The sequence below is a fragment of the Ursus americanus genome, chromosome 5 (assembly GCF_024610735.1).
Source record: "Ursus americanus isolate L20-20 chromosome 5, mUrsAme1.1.p, whole genome shotgun sequence".
Taxonomy (NCBI): Eukaryota; Metazoa; Chordata; class Mammalia; order Carnivora; family Ursidae; genus Ursus; species Ursus americanus.
The window spans coordinates 57,680,968-57,705,507 of record NC_142131.1 but is presented as its reverse complement, the minus strand read 5'-3'; the positions used below and the strand labels follow the sequence as shown (position 1 = coordinate 57,705,507).

General features: G+C 51.0%; 1 protein-coding gene across 3 annotated transcripts in view; it reads left to right on the top strand.

Moving 5' to 3' along the window:
• Positions 1-18,978, top strand: part of CATSPER3 (cation channel sperm associated 3) — a 38,276-nt gene extending 19,298 nt beyond the window's left edge. Inside the window, exons 3-8 of one of the 3 annotated variants that reach the window (XM_045794657.2) lie at positions 8,097-8,336; positions 13,480-13,662; positions 14,343-14,483; positions 14,820-14,939; positions 15,475-15,632; positions 16,611-18,978. In XM_045794657.2, the coding sequence (XP_045650613.1) occupies positions 8,097-8,336; positions 13,480-13,662; positions 14,343-14,483; positions 14,820-14,939; positions 15,475-15,632; positions 16,611-16,716 (948 nt within the window). In that variant the 3' untranslated portion in view covers positions 16,717-18,978. The remainder of the gene's footprint in view (positions 1-8,096; positions 8,337-13,479; positions 13,663-14,342; positions 14,484-14,819; positions 14,940-15,474; positions 15,633-16,610) is intronic. The other 2 variants (XM_087862258.1, XM_045794658.2) reach the window with 2 other exon arrangements.
• The last annotated feature ends 5,562 nt before the right edge of the window (positions 18,979-24,540 follow it).

Genomic DNA, 24,540 nt, shown 5'->3' with positions numbered 1-24,540 from the left:
ATCATGACTTGAGCCAAAGGCAGATGCTTAACTGACCGAACCACCCAGGCTACCCTTTCCCCTGCATTTATAGAAGAATGAATACCAGCGCTTCTCAAACTTCCAAAAAATAGAAGAGGAACATTTTTGAATTCATTACATCAGTCTAGCATTACCCTGATCCCAAAGCCAGACAACACGTCACAAGGAATGAAAACTAAAGATATTCCTTATGAATACAGATGCAAAAATCCTCATGGAGATACTAACAAATGGAATCCAGCAGCGTACTTTAAAGGATTATACACCATGATCATGACACCATGATTCATTACTAGATTTATCCCTGGAATGTCTTCAACATATGAAAGTCAGTCAATGTAATACACCAGTAGAATGAAGGGGAAGAAAAATCCATGTTTGCATCAGTTCTTGCTGAAAAAGAATTTGACAAAATCCAATACCCTTTCGTGACTTAAAAACAAACAACAAACCAAACCAAACAAACTAGAAATAGAAGGGAAATTCCTTAACTTAATAATGGGCATTTATGAAAAAATCCAGTTAACATCATACCTGGGGGTGAAAGACTGGAAATCTTTCTAATCTAACCAAGATCAGGAAAAAGACAAAGATGACTGGCTTTCACCATTTTTAAAAATTATGCTGGAAGTCCTAGCCAAAACAATTAAGCAGGAAAAAGTAATAAAATGTATTCAAATTGGAAAGGAAAAATTGAGATTATCTCTTCGTTTGCATGTGACTTGATATTATGTATAGAAAATCCCAAAGACTACACACACACACACACACACACACACCTATTAGGACTGTTAAAGAAATTGAGCAAAGTTGTAGGACACAAGATGAACAACAAAAATCAGTCATATTTCTATATACAAACAATGAACAATCTGAAAAGGAAATTAAGAAAATTCAACTTACAAAAGCATCCAAAATAAAATAGCTAGGACTAGGTTTCACCAAGGAGATGAGAGATGTGTGTCCTGAAAACTATAGAACATTGGTGAAAGAAATAAGACCTTCATTAATGGAAAGACATCCTGTATTCATGGATTGGAAGACTTGTTAAGACTTGTTACAGAGGTGCCTTGCTGGCTCAGTTGGTTAAGCGATTGACTTTGGCTCAGGTTATGATATGGGGGTCCTGAGATTGGACCCTGCATCAGGCTCCATGCTCAGTGGGGAGTCTGCTTGTCCCTCTGCTCCTCCCCCTGCTTGTACTCTCTCTCTCTCTCTCAAATAGGTAGATAAAATCTTAAAAAAAAAAACCCAGACTTGTTACAAAAAATACCGAGAGAGATCTACAAATTCAATGCAATCCCTATCAAAATTGCAAGAGCCTTTTTAAAAAAAGAAACTAAAAAGTAGATTCTCAAATTCATATGAATGTGCAAAGCACCTTGAGTAGCCAAGAAAATATTGAATATGAAGAACAGACTTGGAGGACTTGCACTTTCTGATTTCAGAACTTACTACAGAGATATTGTAATCAAAACAGTGTGGCACTTGCATAAGGATAGACATAGACCTGTGGAGTACAATTGAAATTCTAGGGATAAAACCAAATTAGGTATGGCTAATTGATTTTGGACAAGAATGCCAAGACCATTTAGTTGGGGCAAGAACAGTCTCTTCATCATATGGTTCTAGGACAACTTGATATCCACATGAAAAGAATAAAGTTGGTCCCCTACCTTATACCATATTCGAAAATTAACTCAAAATGGATCAACGTCCTAAATATAAAAGCTAGAATTCTTAGAAGAAAACATAGGGGTAAATGTTCATGACCTTGAATTTGGCAATAGATTCTTAGGTATGACACCGAAAGCACAGGCAACAAAAGGGAAAAGTAGATAAATTAGACCTCATTAAATAAAAACATTTGTGAGTCTCAGGGAACTATCAAGAGAATGAAAAGATAAGCCACAGAAAGGGAGAAAATATTTGCACATGGTGAATCTGATAAATGGTTAACATGCAGACTATATATAAAGAGCTCCCACAACTCAGCAGTAAAGACAACAACAAAAGAAACAACCCAATTAAAAAACACCCAAAGGACTTGAGCAGATATTGCTCCAAAGAAGATATGCAAATAACCAATAAGCACATTAAAAGATGTTCGAAATCACTAGTCATTAGAATGGGAAATGCAAATCAAAATCACAGTAAGATACAACTCCACACCCTAACTATTACAGCTATTATAAAAACAAAAACCGTGAAATGGAAAAGAGCAAGTGTTGGTGATGCGGACATGAAGAAATGAGAACCCTTGTGCATTGCTGGTATGAATGTAAAATCATGTCGCTCTAGAAAACATCTCAAAAAGTTAAATGTGGAATTGCCATATGATCCAGCAGGGACTAAAACAGATTCTTTTACACCAGTGTTCACAGCACCATTGTTCACAGTAGCCAAAAGGTGGAAGCAAATCATGTGTCCACTGACTATGAATGGAGAAAGAAAATGTAGTCTATGCGTAAAATGGAATATTATTCAGCCTTAGAAAAGAAGGAAATTGTAATACATGCTACCATGTGGATAAACCTTGAACACATTATGCTAAGTGACATAAACCAGGTACAGAAGAGTGAATATTGTATGGTTTCATCTATATGAAGTACCTAGAATAGTAAAATTCATATAGAAAGTAGAATGGAGTTCCCTGGGGGATGCGGGAGAGGGGAACCTGAAGTTACTGTTTATTGGATACAGAGCTTCTGCTTGGGAGGATGAAAGAGTTCTGGAAATGGATGGTGGTGATGGTTGCACAAGATTGTGAATGCACTTCATTCCACTGAATTGATTGTACACCTTAAAGTGGTTAATATGATAATTTTAATGTCATGTATATATTTTACCATAATCAAAAACAGAGGTTATGAATACTCAAAACTAAATCCCCTTCACTGAATTTTACACTTTAAAATGATGAATTTTATGGTACATGAATTATACCTCAATTTAAAAAATTAATGAGCTGACCTTTTGGAAAAGACCAACAGAATAAAATCAAAAAAAAAGGAAAAAAGGAAGAAAAGTAGAAGAGAAAAAGGAAAGTAGAAAAAAGGAAATAATAAAGATAAGAGCAAAAATTAATGAACTAGAAAGCAAGGATTCAATAAAAAGTATCAACAAAGCCAAAGTTAGATCTTAGAAAACAATTATAAAATAACTTTGTTCATGAGACAAGACAAATGGAAGCACTGAATCATGTTAGGTTTTTTTTTTTTTTAAGATTTTTTATTTATTCATTTGAGAGAGAGAGTGAGCAAGAGTATGACAGGGGAGAAGGTCAGAGGGAAAGGGAGAAGCAGACTCCCCGCTGAGCAGGGAGCCTGGCACGGGGCTTGATCCCAGGACCCTGGGATCATGACCTGAGCCTAAGGCAAATGATGCCTGATCAACTGAGCCACCCAGGCACCCCTCATGTTAGGGATTTCAAAGGAAAATTACAGATACAGTAAATATAAGAAATGTAATAATTTTATGCCAATGAATTTGAAAACCTAGCTGGAATAAGAATTTTCTAGAAAAAAATCTACACGACTTTCAATAAAAAGCCAAAAACATGAAATAATCTTTATATGTCCTTGTATTTCTTTTAATGGCTATAAAGCATTGAATTAGTAGTTAAATTTTATCCCTGAAACCTACAAACTAACCTGGGCTAGATGGTTTTACATTCATGGAAGATACAATTCCAAACATATAAAATGCTTGCGGTGATTAGATAAATGAGAATATCTGCCCTGCCCCCAGACAATTCATCTTGTGAGGCTAGTATAACCTTCATGCCAAAACTAGACAAGGACGGTATGAGAAAGAAAAATTACACCCAATTATACGAACATTAACCCAAAATCCCAAACAGAACAGCTGGAAACCGAATTAGAAAATGGATGAAAAAGAGTATATATCATTGCCAAGTTGTTTTTTTTTTTTTTCAGGAATGCAAGTAATAGAAAAACCTACATATTTTATTACCAGCTTAAAATATTAAAGGAGAAAAAAACCCTGAAAGATAATTTCAAGAGATGCAGAAAAAAAGCTTATCATGAGTATCTATAAAGATAAAAACTTAGCAGGGCACCTGGGTGGCTCATTCCTTAAGGATCTGCCTTCGGGTAGGTCATGATCTCAGGGTCCTGGGATCAAGCCCCACGTCGGGCTCCCTGCTCAGTGGGGAGTTTGCTTCTCCCTCTCCCTCTGCCCCTTTCCCCTGTTGGTGCTCTCTCTAATAAATAAATTTTAACAAATAATTTAAAGAAAGATAAAAGCTTAACAAACTAGGAATAGAAAGGACTTATTTTTAACCCAGTTAAGGGTACCTATATAAAACTTGTATCAAAATTCACACACAGGGGTGAAACTTAAGCAGTATTCTCTTTCAAGGTTTAGAAAAATACTGTCATTTCTGCATAGAATCTGAAAAAAATTGTTAATTAATAAAGTTAATACTAATTAATACAGTTAACACTGATAAAGTCCTGCAAGTTTGCTGGATATATGATTAATAAATTAATTACATTTACTATATCAGCTATAAAACAGCACTTCCAATAACAAAATATGAAAAATACTTAGACGAAAGATTTAATAAATCTAATAAAAGATGTGTGACTTTTTAAAAAAGATTTTATTTATTTGAAAGACAGAGAGCAAGCAAGAGTACGAGAGGGGGGAAGGACAGAGGACAAAAAACAAGATGACCTTGAAAGTTAAAAGGGGAGAGAAGCCTAGACTTACCAGATAACAAGACTTTGTGTAGCGCTTTCGTAATGAAGGCAGGGTGAGGAAGCAGTAGACAGAGGCCAATGCAACAGGCCAGAGTGCTGGGAAATAGACCCTGGTCGGTAGAGAGACCTGGTCCCTGTCGCTGGCCGCTGTGGGCGAGTGGCCAAAGGGCGCCTTCTGCAGGAAACAGTACTGGGACCGCTGGTAGTGCGTGAGGAGAAAGCATGTAATGGATCTCGGCCTGCCTCACAGCAGACACAACTGGGTTAAAGACCCAGCGTGAAAAGTGGCACTTCAAAATGTTCAGAAGAAAATACAGAATACTTACATGATCTCAGGAGGGGAAGGTTTCTTAAAACACAAAATAAATAGGTCATGAAAAAACAGTTTGGTTCATTTGATTCCATTAAGATTTTAAACTTCTGTTCATCAAAGGATCGTTGAAAAGGTGAAAACATAAGTCAGCATCAGAGATGATCTTTGCAACACATGTAACAGGTAAAGAATCAGGATTCAAAATATCTGAGAAATTGACTGTTTTGCAGGCTAATAAGAATAAAACAAAACAAGACAATCCAGCTGAGAATTTGGCAAAAAATAAGAAACAAGCAGTTTACAATTTAAATATATAGAAAGACATCCAGCTTCATTAATTAGAGAAATGACAAGTAAAATAAAAAATAAGATACCATTGCATATTCATCAGACTGACAGAAGTGCAGAAGTTCGACAGTGGGAAGCGTCGGGAAGTCTGTGGAGCAGTAGGAATGTTGTGGTATTGAGCTGGTCCAATAGCTTCAGAAAACACCTCTCCCTCTCCGGTGAGGCTGAAGAGGCTCATTTCCTACAACTCGCTAATTCCACTCCTAGGTCTGTAACCGAGGGAAGCTTTACACATGGATGTGATAAAACATACACAAATTACTCACCCTTTTTGTACTGTATGCTTTTTGCAATAGTAAAAATTACGCACAAGGCAAATATCACCCAGTGGGTAACTAGATAAATAAATCACAGTATTTTCATGAGTGGTATTACTACATAGTAGTAAAACTATAAACTAGGTTTACACATATCAACATAGATGAATCTCACAGTTTTGTTTATTTTTAGAAAGATTGATCCATTTTAGGGGTGCCTGGGTGCCTCAGTTGGTGAAGCGTCTGCCTTCAGCTCAGGTCATGATCCCAGGGTCCTGAGATTGGGCCCCTATCGAGCTCTCTGCTCAGCAGGAAGCCTGCTTCTCCCTCTCTCTCTGCAACTCCCCGTGCTTGTGCTCTCTCTCTCTTTAAAATAAATAAATAAAATGTTAAAAAAAACTATCCATTTTAGAGAGAGAGAGAGTGAGTGCATGTGGGGGGGTGGGGCTCGATCTCAAGTCCCTGAGATCATGACCTGAGCTGAAATCAAAAGTCAGATGCTGTTTGTGTAATGTCTAAAAAATGCAAAAGAACGCCCTGTACTTTGAGGGATACATATGTGGTAAGAGTATAAAATACATGACTGACGTGCTACAGATTTTCCGTAGGATTAGCTTTGTGGGAGGGGAAGGGGCCTTGGTCCGTGAGGGCTACACAGGAGACTGTCTGCAATGGCAGTATTTTATTTCTTAAGCTGGGTTTAGTATGCGGTTGTTCATTATATTATTCTTTATGCCTTTATGTGTATCTTAAATATTACATACTAGTTAAAAAAATTAAAATGTATGTAAATGGTTGCCAAGTGGGGGGGCCACAAACATGAGTATGCAGGGCAGATACAAACACCAGCTGCCCCAATGTTCTCCGAATGGATAGTTGTGGCTTGAGCTACAGTTTCCAGTGGCAACATCTGACATATATTAAAAAGGTGATGTATCTCAAAAACCTCCCTGTTTCCCTCCAGAAACTCTCTCCAGCCCACTTCAGCTCACCCCAAACTCACCTCAGGGAAAGCATCACCACGGAACCACTTGCTCTGTCTGAAGCACTAGAGTCTTCCTTGGCCTCCTGTCTTCCCTGTGCACCCTGAACTCCAGCAGCAAGTCCTGACATGGCAGCCTACAAAATACAGGCTCCTCCCTCTTCCCTTCGATGCCACACCAGCCCCTGGTCCAGTCCGGTCTAACCTCCCCTCTTGCTGGGTGACTGTGAGAAATCATTCTCCTGCTATCTGTCTCTTCCTCCCTAAGCCACCCCCTCACTTGCCCTTCTTGCCAGCTCCCCACCAGTCTCTTTTCCATGGAGATCTCTTAAAAATGTCAATTTCTTCCTATCACTCCCTTGTTCAGAATCCTCCAAGCTCTCACCAGGCCTGCCTTTTGTGACCTGCCCCTCCAACGGTTGTTGGAGGCATCTCCTGCTCGGCTCGCCCCTTTCTGCTCCAGCCACGTGGACTTTGCTGTGCTTCGAACAAACCCTTTCTCACCTGAAGGCCCTTGTACTCGCCATTGCAGCACTTTGTCCCAGTTTCTATTAGGGCTCCATTCCAAGGCCTCCACTCGCCACCTTTTCAAAAATAGCTGCCAAGACTCTCCTGCCCTGACCTGACCAGTGCTTCTGTCTCCTTTGGCTGTTCCCCTTTACTCCCCTTCCTTCCTACGTGGTGTTATATTATCTATGTATTTGTTTGAGCCTTCACTTCTGTCTCCCCATGGTAGACCATACGCTTCCTGGGGGCCGACCATTTTCTGTCGTGTTCATTGCCGCATTTTCCCACGCTAAAACAGTTCTTGCTTGGCTCCTGGGGGTGCTTAATCAAAGCTGCTTCCATGAATGAATGTACTGATAATAAGGAAAAAGTTAGATCACTCAGAAAGTACCTTTTGGTAAAATCAAAGCCACTGGCGTTGTAGATGCATGAGAAGAATTTGAATAACATTATTTCTTAAAGTATAGAAGTGGAGAAAGAGCAGAATGTTCTTTAGAAACAGTTAACTGATTTTTAGTATGTGCGGTGAATGGATAAACATTAGTAGATATTTGAGTATCTCATCTCTGTTCCTAAAAGTTTGGATATTCAGGTTGGCCAGAAAACTCTTGGGATCTTCTCTTTGGGAAAGCTCATTTCAGGTCACCTGACATGTTGAGTTGCCTTAGACGGGGGTCTAGATGGTCATTCTCAAGCACCCTGGGTGTGACGTAGCCCCAGGCTTAGGACTGCAGCAAGGGAAGATGCAGAAGGGGAAGAGAATCAGGCACACGGTGTGTCCGCTGTGGGCCTGCCACTCCGCCTGGGTTTCCTCTCTCACGTGGGTGACCAGGGAGTACCCTGCTCCCGAGCTGCGCACAGCCGACTGGCAGGGAGCAAGAGGGCGGAACTATGGGGCTCTGCAGCCTGGCCTGACCCTCTGACCCTCGGCACCCCCGCAGGTCTCCGAGCTGGTCTTTGTGTCCATCTACAGCTCCGAGTTCTGCATGAAGCTCTACGTGGACCCCATCAACTATTGGAAGGATGGCTACAACCTGCTGGATGTAATCATTATCATCACCATCTTCATCCCCTACGGTCTCCGCAGATTCAAGGGCAAGCACTACCTCTACCTCAACATCGCGGACGGCATGCAGTCCCTGCGCATCCTCAAGCTTATCACCTATAGCCGTGGCATCCGCGTGAGTGGCCTGGGGGTGCCGTGGGCTGGGAGCGCAGGCAGCGGGGCCCCTCTGCCCACCAGCCCCTGAAGAAATAATCATTCCACCACCATCATCCAGTTATTGAATCCTGCTGTGTGGCAGGTCGATCTCTACCCCTGTTACCTCATTTCATCTTAAAACAATTGAGGAAGAGTATCATTAGCTATATTTTGCAGATAAAGAAATTGAGACCCACGGTCACTCGGCAGTTAGATGCCGCAGCTGAGATAGGAAAGGTGTGGCTGACGGCAGGGGCCACGCAAGCTTTCCCTCTCCCGCATGCTACCAGAGGGACTGGCTTTCTTATGGTACAGGCCCTTCGAACTACCCTCGCAGGGGCCTCCAGCTCTTCGGTGGCGCTGGCCGCTCACTTTCAATTGTATGCTTTCCCCACACAGCCAAAAATCCGCTGCTTTTCTTGATGGAAACAGTCTCATTACTTAGTTCAGGCAGCTCTAGGAATGGTGCTCCTGCTGAGAAGTCGTGGGGTGACCGGTCTTTCTTTGGCCCAGAAGGTTTCAGAAATCTCCTCCTAGCTGACCCAACTTGCCCCGAAGCATCCATCCTGGCCACAGTATGTTTGCCCTGTGCCCGTGTCCACACTTCTCCAGGGAGGGGCTGCTTTGGACCCATTTGACCAGCTCGGGTGTGTGTCGGCCTGTTTTGCTGAGAGACTGCCCCTAGCCCAGCCGGGGCGGTTGTCTGGGACCTGGGCCCTACGCTAAGCAGCCCCAGGCCTGGGGTACAAGATGAGGACAATGTTGAAGAGCTCCCCCTGCCACAGACCCCCATTCCCTCATTGCATGCTCTCACATAGTCACATGCCCGTGGGGCCCCTCCCAGACAGCAGAGGCCAGGCCTCCTGTCCTTCCCTTCATGGTGAGGCTCCTGGAAAGAGGTGGCCATAACTCCTGCTCCCCGCTTCCGTCCTTGTCATTTGTGCCCTGGCTTCTTCCCTCCAAAGGAATGAGCCTCTCTGAGGTAGTCAACAACCTCCTTGTCACCAGGTCCACCGGTCAGTTCCATTGGCAGCCCGTCACGTGGCACCCCGTCCTCCAGCGTCTTGAGCTCGACATCTTGGGTGTGTGCTGTTTTCTCAAGACTGTACCCCGAGTTCTCTTCACCTGCCCCCCCACTCTGCATATCCTCTTTGGGTGATCTTTTCCACATGTCAGGGGTCTTCACGTGCCCACGCTTCTCTCTGACCTCCAGACGCACGGCCTCCTGGATGTCTCACGTGCTCCTCAAACCCATCTTGCCTGAGCTGGAAGTCATCACTCTCCCCGACCCTCATACCCCAGACCCTGGCCCCTCCTCCTGTGCTGTGTCCTTCTGTGAAGGCTGCAACCCACCTCCATTCAATAGCCAGGTCATAAATTTTAGCGTCAGCATTGACACTGCCGTCTCAAAGTCCTGTTGCATGGCCTCCTACGTGGTGACCTGTGCACCTCTTCTCCCCCTGCCCCACACCCACCAGCCATCATCTTTTCTCCATCACCACCCACCCTCATCAGGGTTCCTGCACTGGCTTCCCACACTACTGAGAGAGTCCTGGGACAGCAATGCCCCTGCATCTAGGGAGAATCTTTAAAGGATACATCAAAGCACAGCAGCCTTCCTTTCAAACCCGAGTGGCTCCCCTTGTTTGTAGGCCAGGGATAGACCCTATAATGTGTCCTAGAAGCGGGGGAGGGGAGAGTCAGAGGTGCCGGGCACTGGAGTCCACGTCAGGTAGGGACGGTGGTAGGGCAGGTGGACGGGAAAGAAGACTAGAGGCCCTTGGGAGGTGGATGCTGGGTGATGGGTACCTCAGACTGAGGGAACGGTCAGACAATCGGAAGTGTAGTCTGCTTTTTGCAGGTGCTGGACACCAAGGGAGCAGGAGCCTAAAGTGGTGCAAGGGTCACTGGGGATGAGGGAGTCAGGGGTCAAAGAGGCCTGGGGAATGGTTGATATTCCATAGGGATGCTGAAGGTCCCCAGGAAGATAGCAGCATGGCATGGAGCCTGGAGGCAGAGATTCCAAGACACGAGGAGGAGTGGCTAGCTAGAAGGCTCTCTCTTTCTAGAAGCAAGGGCTTCACCCATGGAGGTAGGGTCTCCAAGGGTGCAGCAGGAGTGGCCTCCTGAATCAGGCCAGTGGGGACTAGGCAGCCTCCCTTGAGTGGGCTGCTGAGGAGTGATGTCTTGCTGAGGAACGAGGTTTCAGGCGAGGCCAGGAGAGAGGTCACCATGGAACGAAGGTGGCAGAGGCCTCCGGGAGGCATGTGAGGAAGGAGGGTGATGGCTGTGGGCTGAGGGAAAGGAAGCCCAGGGCTGCATGGGGGGAGGAGGGAGCCACAGAATACTAGGGTCTGGGGGAGGGACAGTGACTCAGACTGGCACCTTGTGAAGCTGAGGGCACGAGCTGTCTGCCGAGCGCATCATCTTGGCTCTGTTGTGGCAGCCTGGTCAGAAAGTGCTTGAGGCTTAGGGCCTGGCAGGGACTCCCCATCTTTCCAGGGCAGGTATCTAGTGACGAGAGGACAGCCCTCCCCGCTGGCCAAGGTCTGTCCCAGAGCTCAGCCTGTGCTTGGTGACTGCAAGCCTTTGTTCAGCCTTTGGTTCTTATAGACTTGACCAGAGACCCACGGCTCGCAGACAGAATATTCACATAGACATCCATGGCCCGTGTTTGACCGCAGGGGTTTCTGTCATCCAGCAGAGCCTTGTATCCCAAAGTTGTTCCCTGGGGACTACCAGGCCTCTTGGCTGTGGCTTGCCTACGGCCTTTGGGATATCACAGGCCCGCAGGTCCCTCGGGGCACAGAAGTGACCCTAGATTACACATCCTCTGTACGCTGGCCAGGAGGAGCTGGAGGTGCCAGAGGTGGGACCTGTACCTCTGCTAATTTCCATTCATTGAAGTCGAAATGAGGCTTTAACAGAGTCACAGCCTGAGAGCCCACAGAGCTGGCACTCTGGCACATTCTTGGCTCCTGTCCCATGATGAATTAAAATGACACTCTGTGCTCCCTCTCATGGCAATAAACCTGTATGACGAGGAAATAGTTCCATGTTGTTTTGCACAAAGAGAGGGTCTGTGGGCTGGGCACCCAAGGGCCACAGTGTCCCTGTTCATCTGCATTTCAGCCCAAAGGACGACCTTCTGATGCTGGGCTCCTGTGCCTTAGAGCTCATCACTTTCCGCACATCCGGCCAGCTGCACAGAAGGGCCCTCTCAGAGTGGTGTGGCCTGGGCACCTGCCCTGCCTTCAGATCCTCTCCATAGCCTGAATGCCCTGGGGCCAGGAGGGCAGCTGTGGCTTGATCCAGAGCCTGGGAGAGCTGAACTAGGGGTGAGGAATTGCTTCCCCAAAGAGTTTGGGAATTCAAAATCAGGCACCCATGCGGGCCAGGTTGTAGCTTTGAAAGCCCAGGACTTCCTTGGGAAGGAGCTACCAGCCTGTGGGGTTCTGGGCAACCATCCACTGGGATTGGATTTCTGTACCTCTGGACTGCTGACTGATGGGGCCCGCCTGGACTGTGCTGGAAGGACATTGTCAAGGCCAGCCATCAGGAGTCCCACATGTCAGGGCTTCTGGAGAGCATGGCCTCTTCTCCATGGCTATTCTCGAGGCTGCTTGGCTTTGGCCTCAGGTCACACTGGGCCTCGGGCTGGCCTAGAAGTGGACCCCCCAGCTTGCGCCTGTCCTCCACCCTTCTCTGGTGCTTCAGGTTCTCCTGCTCAGGGCTGCCCCTTCCCTGCACGCCTGGGCAGGCCTCTTCTGCGGACTGTGTCCCAGGGCAGCATTTCTCTTCCCTCGTAGTAGTTCTTGGGAAAGAAGTTCTTTCTCTGTCTCACAGAGAGAGTTTTGTACATCTCACCTCTTCTGGAATTAATCCCCCAGCACTGATTTTCTTTTCCCAAGGAGAGGGACGTGTTCCCCTCTGCAGGCAGCTGTCCAGCCAGTCCATGTGGAGGGCAGCACTGAGGCTCCCTGCTCACCTTTCTGCTTCCCAAGTCATCCCAGACTGTCAGCGCTTCACTGTCCTGGGGCCCAGCTCTCTCAAGTGCCTCCTTGCCTAGTGTGAAGCCAATAAACGGTTTCTTGACCTGGAAAAGGGGGCCTTAGTAGATGAGGTTGGTGGCACAAGGCAAAGGGCTCGGGAGTTGGTCCTAGCTCTGCCGGTGTATTGGCCAAAGCCTTTTGCTTTTCTGAGCCTCTGCTTCCTCATCTTGAGATGTGAAAAATTATAATGCCCACGTGCCTTGAAATGATGTCTGTGGCAGTATCTAGGTAGGTGACCGTGTCTTGAGACCAACTGTGTGCCAGACTCTGGGGCGTGGAGAATGAATGATGAGGGGCCATATGCTGTGCTTCCCAGGAGCGGTCAACATGGTGGGAGGCAAGACAGAGGCCCACTTCCTCGGGGAAGACTGAGGGCACGGGGCAGAGACCTGCCTGTGGAACAGGACTCAGAAAGAATGGGAAGGCACATTCTTCTCAGCCTTCGTCATTCCCACTCCCAGGGTAGCTCCCCTACTCCTCCTGGCCTGGCAGAGCATGCAGGGCAGGCCCTCAGCTGACAGGCAGGAGCAGGACACCTTGGGATGACCACAGAGGCAGGCTGGGGCTCAAGTGGCATGGCTAGTGGTGCTGATGGGGAGACATCCGGGCCTGAGAACCATCTGCCCATGGGTGACTGAGGGTGGAGGCCAGGCACTGCTCAACCACTATTGGACTGGTCCAGCCCACAGTTTGGGCACAGTTCCCATCCATCCATCCACCCATCCATCCACCCACCCACCCAGCTATCCATCCATCCACCCACCTAGCCACCCATCCATCCATCCATCCACCCACCCACCCACCCACCCACCCATCCACCCACCCACCCAGCCATCCATCCATTCACCCACCTAGCCATCCATCCATCCATCCATCCATCCATCCATCCATCCATCCACCCACCCAGCCAGCCAGCCAACCAGCCAGCCATCCATCCGTCCATCCATCCATCCCTTTACGGGGCCTGGCACTGGATGCTGGGGCCAGCTGGGGTCCGGGCAGACTGGACCTGTCCACTGAGCCCCACTCAGCCTGGCAGCCTGGCCTAGCCCTAGTGCCTCTGCCTTGCAGACACTCATCACTGCCGTGGGGCAGACAGCCTACATCGTGGCCTCCGTCCTCATCCTGCTGTTCGTCCTCATGTTCATCTTCGCTATCTTGGGCTTCTGCCTGTTTGGAGTTCCAGACAGGGGTGACACGAATAACTGGGGGAACCTGGCTGTGGCCTTCTTCACCCTCTTCAGCTTGGCCACGGTACTGTGTTTGGAAACACGGGTGGGGGCTGGGACCTTAAGAAGGGAGCGCCACCTGGTGTGGGTGTGTGGACAGGCTGGGCCTCACATGGGGTCCTCCTCATGTTCAGGTACTCAGCTGGGTTCGGGATGCTGAAGGCTGGCTCAAGCAGAGGTCAGGGCCCTGGCCAGGGGTCCGTTCCTCTCTCTGATCTTGTGACTCCCTAGAGCAATCCCATTCATCCCATAGGGATGTAAAACTTTCAGAGAATTCTCGAAAGATAACTCATTGCGATCAAGTTTACTTTAGAAATGAAACCCATGTCCCATAGGCTTTCTGGGACTAGGCTATCACGACTCTGCCCAGAAGCAGTCTGCAAAGCCCAAGACTAGAAGGGTAGACTCTGGGGTCTTTCCAAAGGAGGGCCTTGCAGAGAGCAGTGTATTTTTTGGAAGGATGGGAGGTTTTATGGAGAAGAGCCCCCAGGGCACCTTAGCCAGTAGTCTCTGTACCCCGAGGAGCCTTGCGTCCGCAGCCACCATGCAGGGACTGGAGTCATTGGGTGGGGGTGGCGGTGAGGGGCTGATGTGAAGGCAGAGCCAGCTGCTGCCTCAATGGGGCTGGGGCTGCGCTAGCACAGGTGAGGGGAGGCCTGCTCTGCTGGGCCCTGGCATTTGGCACACCTGGCCTTGTCCAAGCAGGTCGACGGCTGGACAGACCTGCAGGAGCAGTTGGACAACCGCAACTTGGCTCTTAGCCGGACGTTCACCATCATCTTCATCCTGCTTGCCTCCTTTGTCTTCCTCAGCATGTTCGTGGGTGTGATGATAATTCACACAGAGGTGAGGCTGCTCTTGTAAGGACAGGGGTTCGGCTAAGACGGGGCAGGCGGAGCCATAGGCTCAGTGTCCAGGGAGGCGGGGAGGTGGCTCCGTGGGCCCTCCCTTGCCTGGCCCCACTCTCCCCGAACCCCGCTCTTCGCGGCCTCGTGATAGCGGTCAGCAGGACAGGGGCTTGGGGGTCCCTGCAGCTGCGGATGGCAGCTTGAGTTGGGGGCTGGCCCTGGATGGGGGGGTTCCTCCTGCTGAGGAGCAGTGCAGGCTGGGGAGGAAGAAAGATGGGGGTGGGTGGGCGTGCGGTGAGAGCCTGTATCTTACCTCCATCTTCCTACTCTCTAGGACTCCATTAAAAAGTTTGAGCGGGAGCTGATGGCGGAGAGGCACGTGACACTCATGGAGGAGAAGCAGGTGATCCTAAAGCGGCAGCAGGAAGAGGTCAGCAAGCTGATGCAGATGCAGGTAGGCCGTCTCCAGGCAGGTGGGAAACAGGCCCAGGGACAGCCAGGCCTGAAGGAGTGGTCACAAAGAGGGCTTCGGGGCCAGTGGAGACGGCAGGTGAAAGCCTGGGGGCGAGCCTTCTTCTTTCAGCCTAAGCTCTCCGAGCTCCTCAGGCCGGGCACTGGGGGCTCTGCTGGGTCCCGAACACCTGCCCTTCCTCCCCTGTGCAGCCAGCGCATCCCTCCCGAGCCCCTTCTCTGAGCTAGAGTCATCTGCCTGTCCTGACTGTGCCCACGTTTGTACAGGGCAGGGTGAGACCACGCTGAGCCACACTCAGGTTCTCACTGGTTCCTTTCTGGGTCACCTGTCCTCATGTCAGTGACGGTGGCTCACGAAGCTGCTGTGGTCAGGGGGGCCGAGGCTGGAGGGAGTCAGGGTGAACCTGTGATTCTGTGCAGGACTTACGTGGGGCTGGGGTCAGGCCTTTGCCTGGGCCCCTCGTGAAGTTCCCTGTGCCTTCCTCCTCATGGCCCTATCTTTATGCTTCCTTCTCTAGAAAAATGCTAACTACAGAAGTTTCAGTGAGCTGGTAGAGAACTTCAAGAAGACCCTGCGGCACACTGACCCCATGGTCCTGGATGATTTTGGCACCAGCCTGCCCTTTATTGATGTCTACTTGTCCACTCTGGACAACCAGGACACTACGATCTACAAGTCAGTACCCGCCCCACTGCCTCTGGCCCTGGGAGACCAGGCTTTTCCTGGTCCCTAGGCTTCCGCCAGGGTGGGGCCATGGCAAGTGCCATGGGAAAGCAAGGGGACAGTGGCCTGTCTGCAGGGTGGCTGAAGTGGGGCTCTTCCTGGGCCTGCAGGACTCCCTGTGTGCACGGGGGCTGCACGGCTGTGCGGACAGCCTATGGCTCAGGGGCCTCTGTTCCCCTGCCCCTCCCCAGCCTGCTCTGACTGGCCCTGAAGTGCTGGGCCCTTGGACTCTCCAGGCCCCGCCTCACAACTCCCTTTGCAGAAGTCAGACTAAAGAGCACCGGTTGGCAAGGCTGGAGCTGAGGCTCCTGGCCTGGTTCTGCCATGACCTTCCTTTGTGACTCTGGGGAGGTCTCTGCCCCTTTGCCACCTGTCACATGAGGGCTGATGCTATAAAAGCAGCGTGTGAGGCTTTGAGCTGGCCCAGCCCAGGGCCGTGCTGTGTGTGCTTTAGCTGGAGTCATACCTGGCCATGACTGAGCAGGAAGGGGAGGGGCATGGGCCCTACAGAGTCACAGTGAACTCTTGAGCAAGGACGACACCAGTAGGCTGCTTTCATGACAGAAGCCCACTGGAGGGCCTCACGGACTGGAGGAACGCAAAGGAGGGGTCAGGGAACCTCCATGTTTGGCCTAAGAGTGGGCCAGGCACTGTCTGGTCACCTCTGCATAGTCCCCTCATTTACAGCCCAGGATTCGGTGTCTCCAACCTGACATGTGTTGAAATACCTTACTCTGGTGGCCACGGGTAGAGCAGCGGACCCGGATCCCCGTGGACGTGATCTGGCTCTTGCCATCCGGTCCTTGCTCTTCCCCAAACCCACACCTACAGGGCGTGGCTAATCCGCCGGTGCAGGCCTGCGGTGGGCGGGGCTCGGGTGCTCGGAGCCCGCCCCGAGCTCAGGCCCCCTCTCCCCCGCTCCTCTTCCAGGCTTCAGGAGCTGTACTACGAGATCGCGCACGTGTTGAGCCTGATGCTCGAAGACTTGCCGCAGAAGAAACCGTCCCAGTCCTCCGAAAAGGCTGATGAGAAGTAGGGGGGCCTGGGCACCCAGGCACCGAGGTGCCTCGCAGGCCGTGACAGGCCCTTGTTCAACACAGGCTTTCTGAATTGTCCTCTCTGCAGTTGCTTAAGCTTGTGGTATTTCCTTGCCGCTGGGGGTTGGGCCTGCATAGGCGTCCATGAAGTCCGATTGCCTGGACCGCTCCCCCCTCAACACCATGCAGCCAGGTCTGGGGAGTAGGGACAGGGATGCTTCAGACTTGCTCTTGTTCAGACACCACTTCCAGCGGCCACACTGGCTGTCTCCTCCCTCGACCCTAGCAGCAAGGACTCCCTGGGCTCTGGGGAGAGCCACCTGAGTACCCCAGACCAAGAAGGGCCTCCAACCGACCCATAAGTGTATATGGCTCCTTCGAGCTGGTATAGTCTCACTGGTCTTGGAACCCCTTAAAGCTGGGCTCCTCTTTATGGGTGCCCCACACCAGGAAGAGCAACATTTCTCTCTATGCACCTACTCCCAGGGGGACCCCTCTTCGGAAGTTGACTCTGCTTTTTTCTAGGCTCACAGTGGCTGTGATGCCCCAATGGGTGCAGTAACGACTAGCAGGAAGGACTCTACTGTGTGGGCATGGAGCTCACAGCGGCCTGGCCTAGGGGAGTGGCTTACCAGCAGTGCTGGGGCACCTCCGAGAGGGGTCAAAGAAGCAGCAGTATTGGGCGCTTTGGGCTGTTGCCCCTCCTCTGGTTAGTTGGGACTCTTCACTTACAAGATGGCATTTTCTGGGTCATTCCTGGCCACATGACTAGCAGAGTTGCCGCCGTCCTGACACTCCCTTGATCCAGCAATGATGGAATCTTCTGAAGGCACAGGTGGGGCAGGGTTGGCTGACATCCCTTGTCCCTGACTGGCCAGGCCAGAGGCCCTGCGGTGCCCCTCTGCTCCCATTGCTGGGGTCTGTTCTTGAGGCCCGTTACTCTGACAGAGGGAAGAGGGAGTTCTGGGTGGAGCTGGGGTGGGACACCAGCACCTACAGCTGAGGGAAAAAAAGCCCCAGACCCACACTGGGGAGCTGGGCCAGCAGGAAACATGTGGGTAAATTTGAGAGCGGCTGGGCGAAGGGTCGTCTGCGTGGACCCGTGTTCTCTGGGCATGGGTGACAGCTCCTCCAAGGCCGCGGGACAAGGGCATTTGGAAAGCTTTCCTTGTGGTTTTGTTCATACATCGGACTACTATTTACCGAGCTGTGCTGGGTGCTGGGGGTGCTGTCATGAGAAAACCACAGTCCAGTCCTGGTCCTCTTGGGGCCCTCGGTTATATAGAGGAACCAGTAATCCAGCCAGACTGGATGAGAGAAATTTCCCTGAGGAAGTGACAGTTGTTTGAATGCAGAGAGCACTTGTCTTCTAAGGGACTCAAATCATTGCCATTTGCAAATGTTCACACTCACATCATGTAAAAATGCGGAGAAGTCTTGCTCTGGAGAGTGAGACCTGTCACCATGCTATCAGGGAGCTCTCTGAGGGCAGGGGTGATAGCCTCACTGTTTCCCAAGGTGCAGAAACCTTTATGCCAGTGCCCGGCGAGGAGGGGGGAGCTGAAGTACACAAGTCGTGTGTGCCCTCCGCGGAGTGGGGAGAGGCCCAGGGCTTTATGCCTGAGGTGCCTGACCATGAAGGCTGGAGGCTTCCGTGGGTGCTCTGGGGGTGCAATCCTCCCCCCTGTAGGACATGCAGGCCTCAGGCCAGGGCTCTGGTTCAAGCCTGGGGCAAAGCAAACGCGGCCGCTGCTCGCACTGCTGTGGACACTGTTGGCATTGCTGTGTGCCTACGTTGCTTGGGAGAATATGAAAACACATTCCCCTGCTCTCACTAGGAATCCTGAGAATTGCCTTAGGCCCCTGGAAGTGAACAAAAGATTTAAAAAAATTAGCCTCAGGGAGGTAAGTTGGAAAGTGCCGCAGTTTTGGAGCGGGGAGGTCTGGATTCCATAATTGGGTGACCTTGGGCAAGGGGCCAAATCTTCTGAAAACGCAGGTATTTCCTCTGAGAAATGGGCTGGTAAAACTGACCCACTTTGAGGACCAAATGAAATACATGTGAGAGCGTGAAGAAAGCTGGAGGCAGCGGTGGCCAGTGCTTCCTCGCAGTCAGCTCTGCCTCTGCTGGGTAGCTAGCCGCCACAGGCTGTGCTGATCAGGGGCCGAGAAGGACTGGGCCAATGTCAGGGTGACAGCGAGGACGGTATGGCACTGAGAGCAGGAAGCAGAGGTTAGGAACCAGTGTCAGGGGTGGGTGGTGAGGGGGGTGTCCATGGGGAGCTGGTATGGAACGACCTGGAAGGCCTGGGACCCCGCAGGGAAGCCCTGGGCCCCCGCAGGGAAGCCCTGGGCCCGAGGCTCTGGGCCACAGTGGGGAGGGCGAGCTGCCTTTAAGGGCACAAGCAGAAGGCTGTCACCGAGCAGGGAGCTGGGAGAGGGTGACGTGCAGAGGGTTGGCCCAGCACGGCTGGCAGAACAAGCCAGCGGATATTTGGCGCAAAGTCCCAAAGCAGCATTTCTGTTTGGCTCTATTCGTCTGCAGAGCAAACACTGGCAGATTGGAATTCCCACTTGGGCTCTCACCAACTCAAACAGGGTTGGCCACGACTTTCAATTGATTTGCTTGGGGCAGAAGTGCTCTGCCTGCTCAGGCCTGGCTGTGGAAAGCGGGACCCTTCTCACCAGCCCCCAGCCCTTGGATCCAGCAGGGCTGTCCCCAGATGGTGCTTTCATCTTCATCCTGCCAGCCTGGTGGCTTGGTGGCTGCATTGGGATGCAGGGGACCTGGGCTTGGGTCTTTTGGTCACATTCGGGCCCTCCCCTAGCTCCTGCGGGAAGGATCTGGAATCCTAGGCTGGAGGTGTTTGGAAGGTGGCCGGATTTTTATTTTTTTTTTTTAACTGCTTGTTGATTCCACCAGCAGGAACCAGTCCCTGTATTATGGAGATCCAGGCAGCAAGTGAGAATATAAACTCTCCTATTTATTCCAACAGCCCCTAGAAACCCTACACAGAGATGCTGGGAATGGCACACCTTGTGTTTTCATCAAATGTGGGTGAGACAGGACACCTCCTCATTCAAAGGGCCCTTTACCTAGTCAGACGTCGCTCTCAGGGGTCTCTCTCCCTGTTGTGGTCCCTGTCCCTAGCTTGCCTGGGCCTGCTCTTTTGGTTCACAGGCTCTCAAGAGAGAGGATGGCTCTGAATTCTTAAGTAGGCTGCCCAGAAGGAGAGACGATGGCTGCCAATACCAGTCCCATGGCTTGGGAAATGACGAGAAGGGCGCTAAACGTGACGGAGACAGATTTATCACCATGTCAGTGCCCTGCTCCTCCCCACACCTCTGTCTGTGCTGGTCAGCCCCATGCCTCACCATCCCCAAGTTCTTTGATTTTACTGTAGACCCTGGGTGACACAGTGCTGGGGGAATGGGGGCAGAACCAGGACGGGACAGGAAAGGGAGGAGAGGGGAGCATTTGTGCTCTCTTGGTCTCCTCCATGATGGAGAATCAGGGTAATGGGCAGAGCAGAGAGCAAATGAGGAGACCAGTCAGGTTTGATGGGTCTACACAATCAGGAGCTGGGACAGGGAGGGAAGAAGGAAGTAAAAGCCGAGGGACAAGAGTCAGAGACTTTTGGACAGAGGTTCTGACCCAGCTGGAGCATTAGGCTTGCCAAGGGGAGCAATGGGGATGACAGGTGTCCTTGGGGGGTGAGAACCGGATCCTCACTGATACTCTCTGAGAGAGGCAAGTCATGGTTGGAATCATTTAAAGATGATTTTTGGTTGCTGACTGTGCCTTTTAAGAATGGAACCCCCTGAATAGATTTGACCACGTGGAATCTGGATTATATTCATGTGGCCCAAAGATCATCCTATATAATAGAGACCTCTCAGGCTAAAACTGGGAAATGTTAAGAGGGCTTTACAGACCACCACCTGAACCCCTAACTGGGCTCAGAGGCCTCCAGGTGAAGCACCCCCCTCCCCCCCAGGGTGGTGGCACCACGTGTAGCTGGACTTTTGCAAAATGAAACCAAAGTCTCAAAAGGAAGTGCGGAAGAAGCTGAAGGAGGATGAAGAGTCTGTTATAGAACTCTTGGGACACTGGGGGCTGACCCCAAGCTCTGTAAGCTGGTGATGGGACGATGACATTCTCACAGCAGGGCCCCCCACTGCCCCACAGTTCAGCACCACACATGGCCCTTGACTCCCTCCTTCCCCGGCGGTGTCTTGATGCCCAGAATGGTGATCTGAGATGAAAAGACCTCTGCACAACTTGCCACTGGACCAGAGGAGGACATGTCCAAACAGAGTGCAGGCCCAGGCTCTGAAGGTACAGCCCGTTCTCGTTGCTGGCCATGGAAACGCCACCTTCTGTTCGGTTGGCATTTCTGCCTATGAGATACTTTCACATACATGGTTTGAATCATGTCACAACACTTAGGTATTTTCGTGATTCCCGTTTAACAGGTGGTAAAACTGAGGTTCAGAAAGGCGATGGAGCCCCCCCTCCCCGGGTCTGTACAACTAAGGAGGATTCACAGCCATGCAGCGTGGCTTTTGCATCGCTCTCCCACAAAGCTCTAAGGAATCCTTAGCTCCATTTTACAGGTGGGTAAGCAGGCACCCACAGGGACCGTCGCTTGGCCAGGATTGTCATTAAAGGACAGAGTCAGGATTTGAACATGGGCCACACATGTACCCTCTGCACTTCAGCCTCACAGTGACCTTAGTCTTTCTTTTCAGAGCTATTTTTTTGAATGTTAAAACTCCAGCCATGATTGCCTTCTGAGCAGGGCCTGAGTCTGGAGTCTGCTGGCCCAGCGGCCCCTGGCTTGGCCCTGGGAGCCTCAGAGATGCAGAGTACGGCAAGAAGCGATCGGTGCGTGCAGATGGGTTGTGACTGTGGCCCCTAATCGGGAAATTACAGGCTGGGCAGTGGAGGGTTTGGCTTAGAAGTCACCCTTCCATGGGTTTCAGTGAAGCCGGCCCACATGGAAGCTTGGCCGGCAGAAGGGGTGTGCTGGGCAGGCGTGAGCTCAGCAGGCAGGACGAGCCAGGCTTGTCAGTGCCATGTAGAGCCGCCCCAGCCGTTCCCATACCCGGAAGGTTGGTCTCTTGGGTGGTGACCTTGCGGTCGGTCCTTTCTGGCTCTCTGCCTGCCCCTGCACCCACAGATAACTCTTCAGCAAGGGTGGAAGCTGTGGGCACCCGAAGGGGGCATTTGGTGAGTCTCTTGGCTTGAGTAGCCGGCTTTTCCCCTGAGCCTGGAACGAGCGTGCAGAAGAGGAGTGGAAACTGGCAGCTGGGAAAAGCCAGTTGCAGAGCTGTGCATACACGACATCATATATATATATATATATATATATATATATTTTTTTTTTTTTTTTAAGAGAAAGAAATGAAACCACATATACAAAGTGGCCATGAGATATCTATTCTCTTCCAGGTGGCAAAGGTGATAGACAAAAGCTAGTACTGGCCAGGGTATGGAGAAGGGGCCCCCTTGTCCACTTCTGGCAGTGCCCACCGGCGTGGCCTTCTCCGTGGCAGCACGGATGGGATTTCATGTGCGCGTTCCCGGAGCTCGGCAGTGCTGCTTTTGCCGTTACCCTGACGTGCCAAACCGTGCACAGAGATGCATGGATAGGGATGTTTGCCGTGGCCTGCTGTAATAGAAACATGGCAAAAGGAAACGGCATGTCACCCCAGTGCCCACTGGTGAGGGTGCTGGTTAAATGATTATGAATCTATATGTGAGGCCCTTAAAAATAGTGATTTTTGGATAAGAATAGATGTTGTTGATACTATCCTGAGTGAAAAAAGTGGCTTCTCAAGCAACACACGGCAGGATATCCTTTCTGTAACAGCATGTGCACTCATACAACGTATGTGTAAATGCACACGGATGTGGGCGGAGGGGTGTCTGGGAGGATATCATCAGTGGTGGTTTGGTGGGCTTGACTTTAGTCCTCACGCTTCTCTGAACTTCAAAAATGTTAAGAATGAATATGTATGCTGTAATCAGGGAAAATCACACAATGTTCACCTGGAACGAAATGTTAAGCATGGGGGGAGGGGTGTGTGTGCGCGTGTGGAAGGGCGTGCCAAGCAGAAGGAACCACGTGCACAAAGGCGTGAAGGTAGAGCTCTAGAGGGTTGAGCAAATGCTGGGAGGTTGGTTTGGCCACAGCTTACAGGGTGGGGTGGGGTGTTGGGGGACTGGGGAAGTAGACTGCAGCCAGATCCTGAGGACCTTGAGTGTTCGCCTTGGCAACGTGGAAGCAGGGTGGTACCGGGCCAGATTGGATTCCTGCCACCTGAGAGAGGCCTTACCCCCCTCACTTGGCACGTAAGACTCCCCTACTCTGTCTCCTCCTTTCTCTCCCCATACCTCCTAGGGGTCCCTTTGCCAGGACTCAGTCTCACCTCCACTCCTGCACACCCATTCCAGTCCTGTCCGCCCTTCAAGGCTCAGGGCCAGGCTTCCTCTCACAGGAAGCCCTCCCAGATTGCTCTTGTTAGCCTTGATTTCTCCTTTCTCACACTTTCACCCTTGTCCTTTTCTATGTAACCTTAACTCCGACCTAAATTCCTCCACCCACAGGTATCCCCTTTCCCAGCCCCAGCTGGGAAGGGCCGCGATCTGGGAGTCTTGCCCTGACACCTGGATGCCACTGATGAACTGCCTGAGATATGCCAGCTTTAGAGTGCTGGGGAGTGGAGGCGGAGTGGGCAGCAGAGACTCAGGAGTGATCTGGAGCCGCAGTCACAGGCACAGCGTCAAACACGGTACGTTACCTTCCCACAACTATTCCAGTTTTGCAGCTGAGGAAAGGGGACTCGGAGAGGCTTGTGTGGCAGTAAGTGGTGGCACTGAGAGTTGAACCTGTCTCACTCCAGAACCCGTACTCTAAACCTCTGGGATGTGCTTGTCTCGGGCCCTCACGGCCTGGACATCGGCTGAGCTGGGCCTGAGGTGGGGCCTTCCTGCTCCTTGCTGCCCCAGGCCCAGGGGATGTGGACTTCAGGGGGAAAGGTGATGCCAGGTCACTCAGGTGATTTTTAAGGACCACACTCAGGTCACTCACTCCTGACCCAGTGGAGGACCTAGGAATGTCACAGCAGCCCTGCTGAGGCCTGGGGGTGGGGGGTTCGCCATCCCCCATGAAATAAAGCAAGATGTTTCCCTGGAGGGCTGGCTGGCAGGGGTGCCATGGGGGAGCATGGAGGGGAGGGAGGCTGAGCCTGCTGAGATTCTCCAGCCATAGGTGGTCAGTGAAATGAGACAGCTTCCCTGAAAGCTTTGCATACTGGTCACATCCAGGGTCTCTGCAAAGCCTGACACCGAACCTCATGACACAAGCAGGCAGGCCCAGGGCCCCTTTGATGGAGTGGGACACTCAGGCTCCATATAGGGAAGGCTAGGCCCCAGGGAGGAGCCCAGCCCAGGGGCTAGAAGCCAGGGTGTCCCTGGCCTCCCCCAGGTACCTTGACCAGCCACACCTCTGCTGGTATCCTTCCCTTGCTGGGCTGGGTTAGTTTCTGTGACCCTGGGGGCTGCCAGGCTGGCCTCAGCAGCCCCACCCCGGGCTCTGGATTGTGGGAGAGTCAAGGAGCTTTGGAGGGGTGGGCACCAAGCTCAGGAGAAGCCAGGCGTTCACCATGAGTAGTGTGTGCCTGTACTCAGTACTGCCCTCGGTGACTCAGAAGGAGTGCCAGCTTGGGGGATAGAGGAGGGGTCCTCGGCCGCACCGTGTGTGTGTTGGGGGGGTGGTTTTCATCTGTCCTTTATTAGATTGGGTTTATGCACAGGG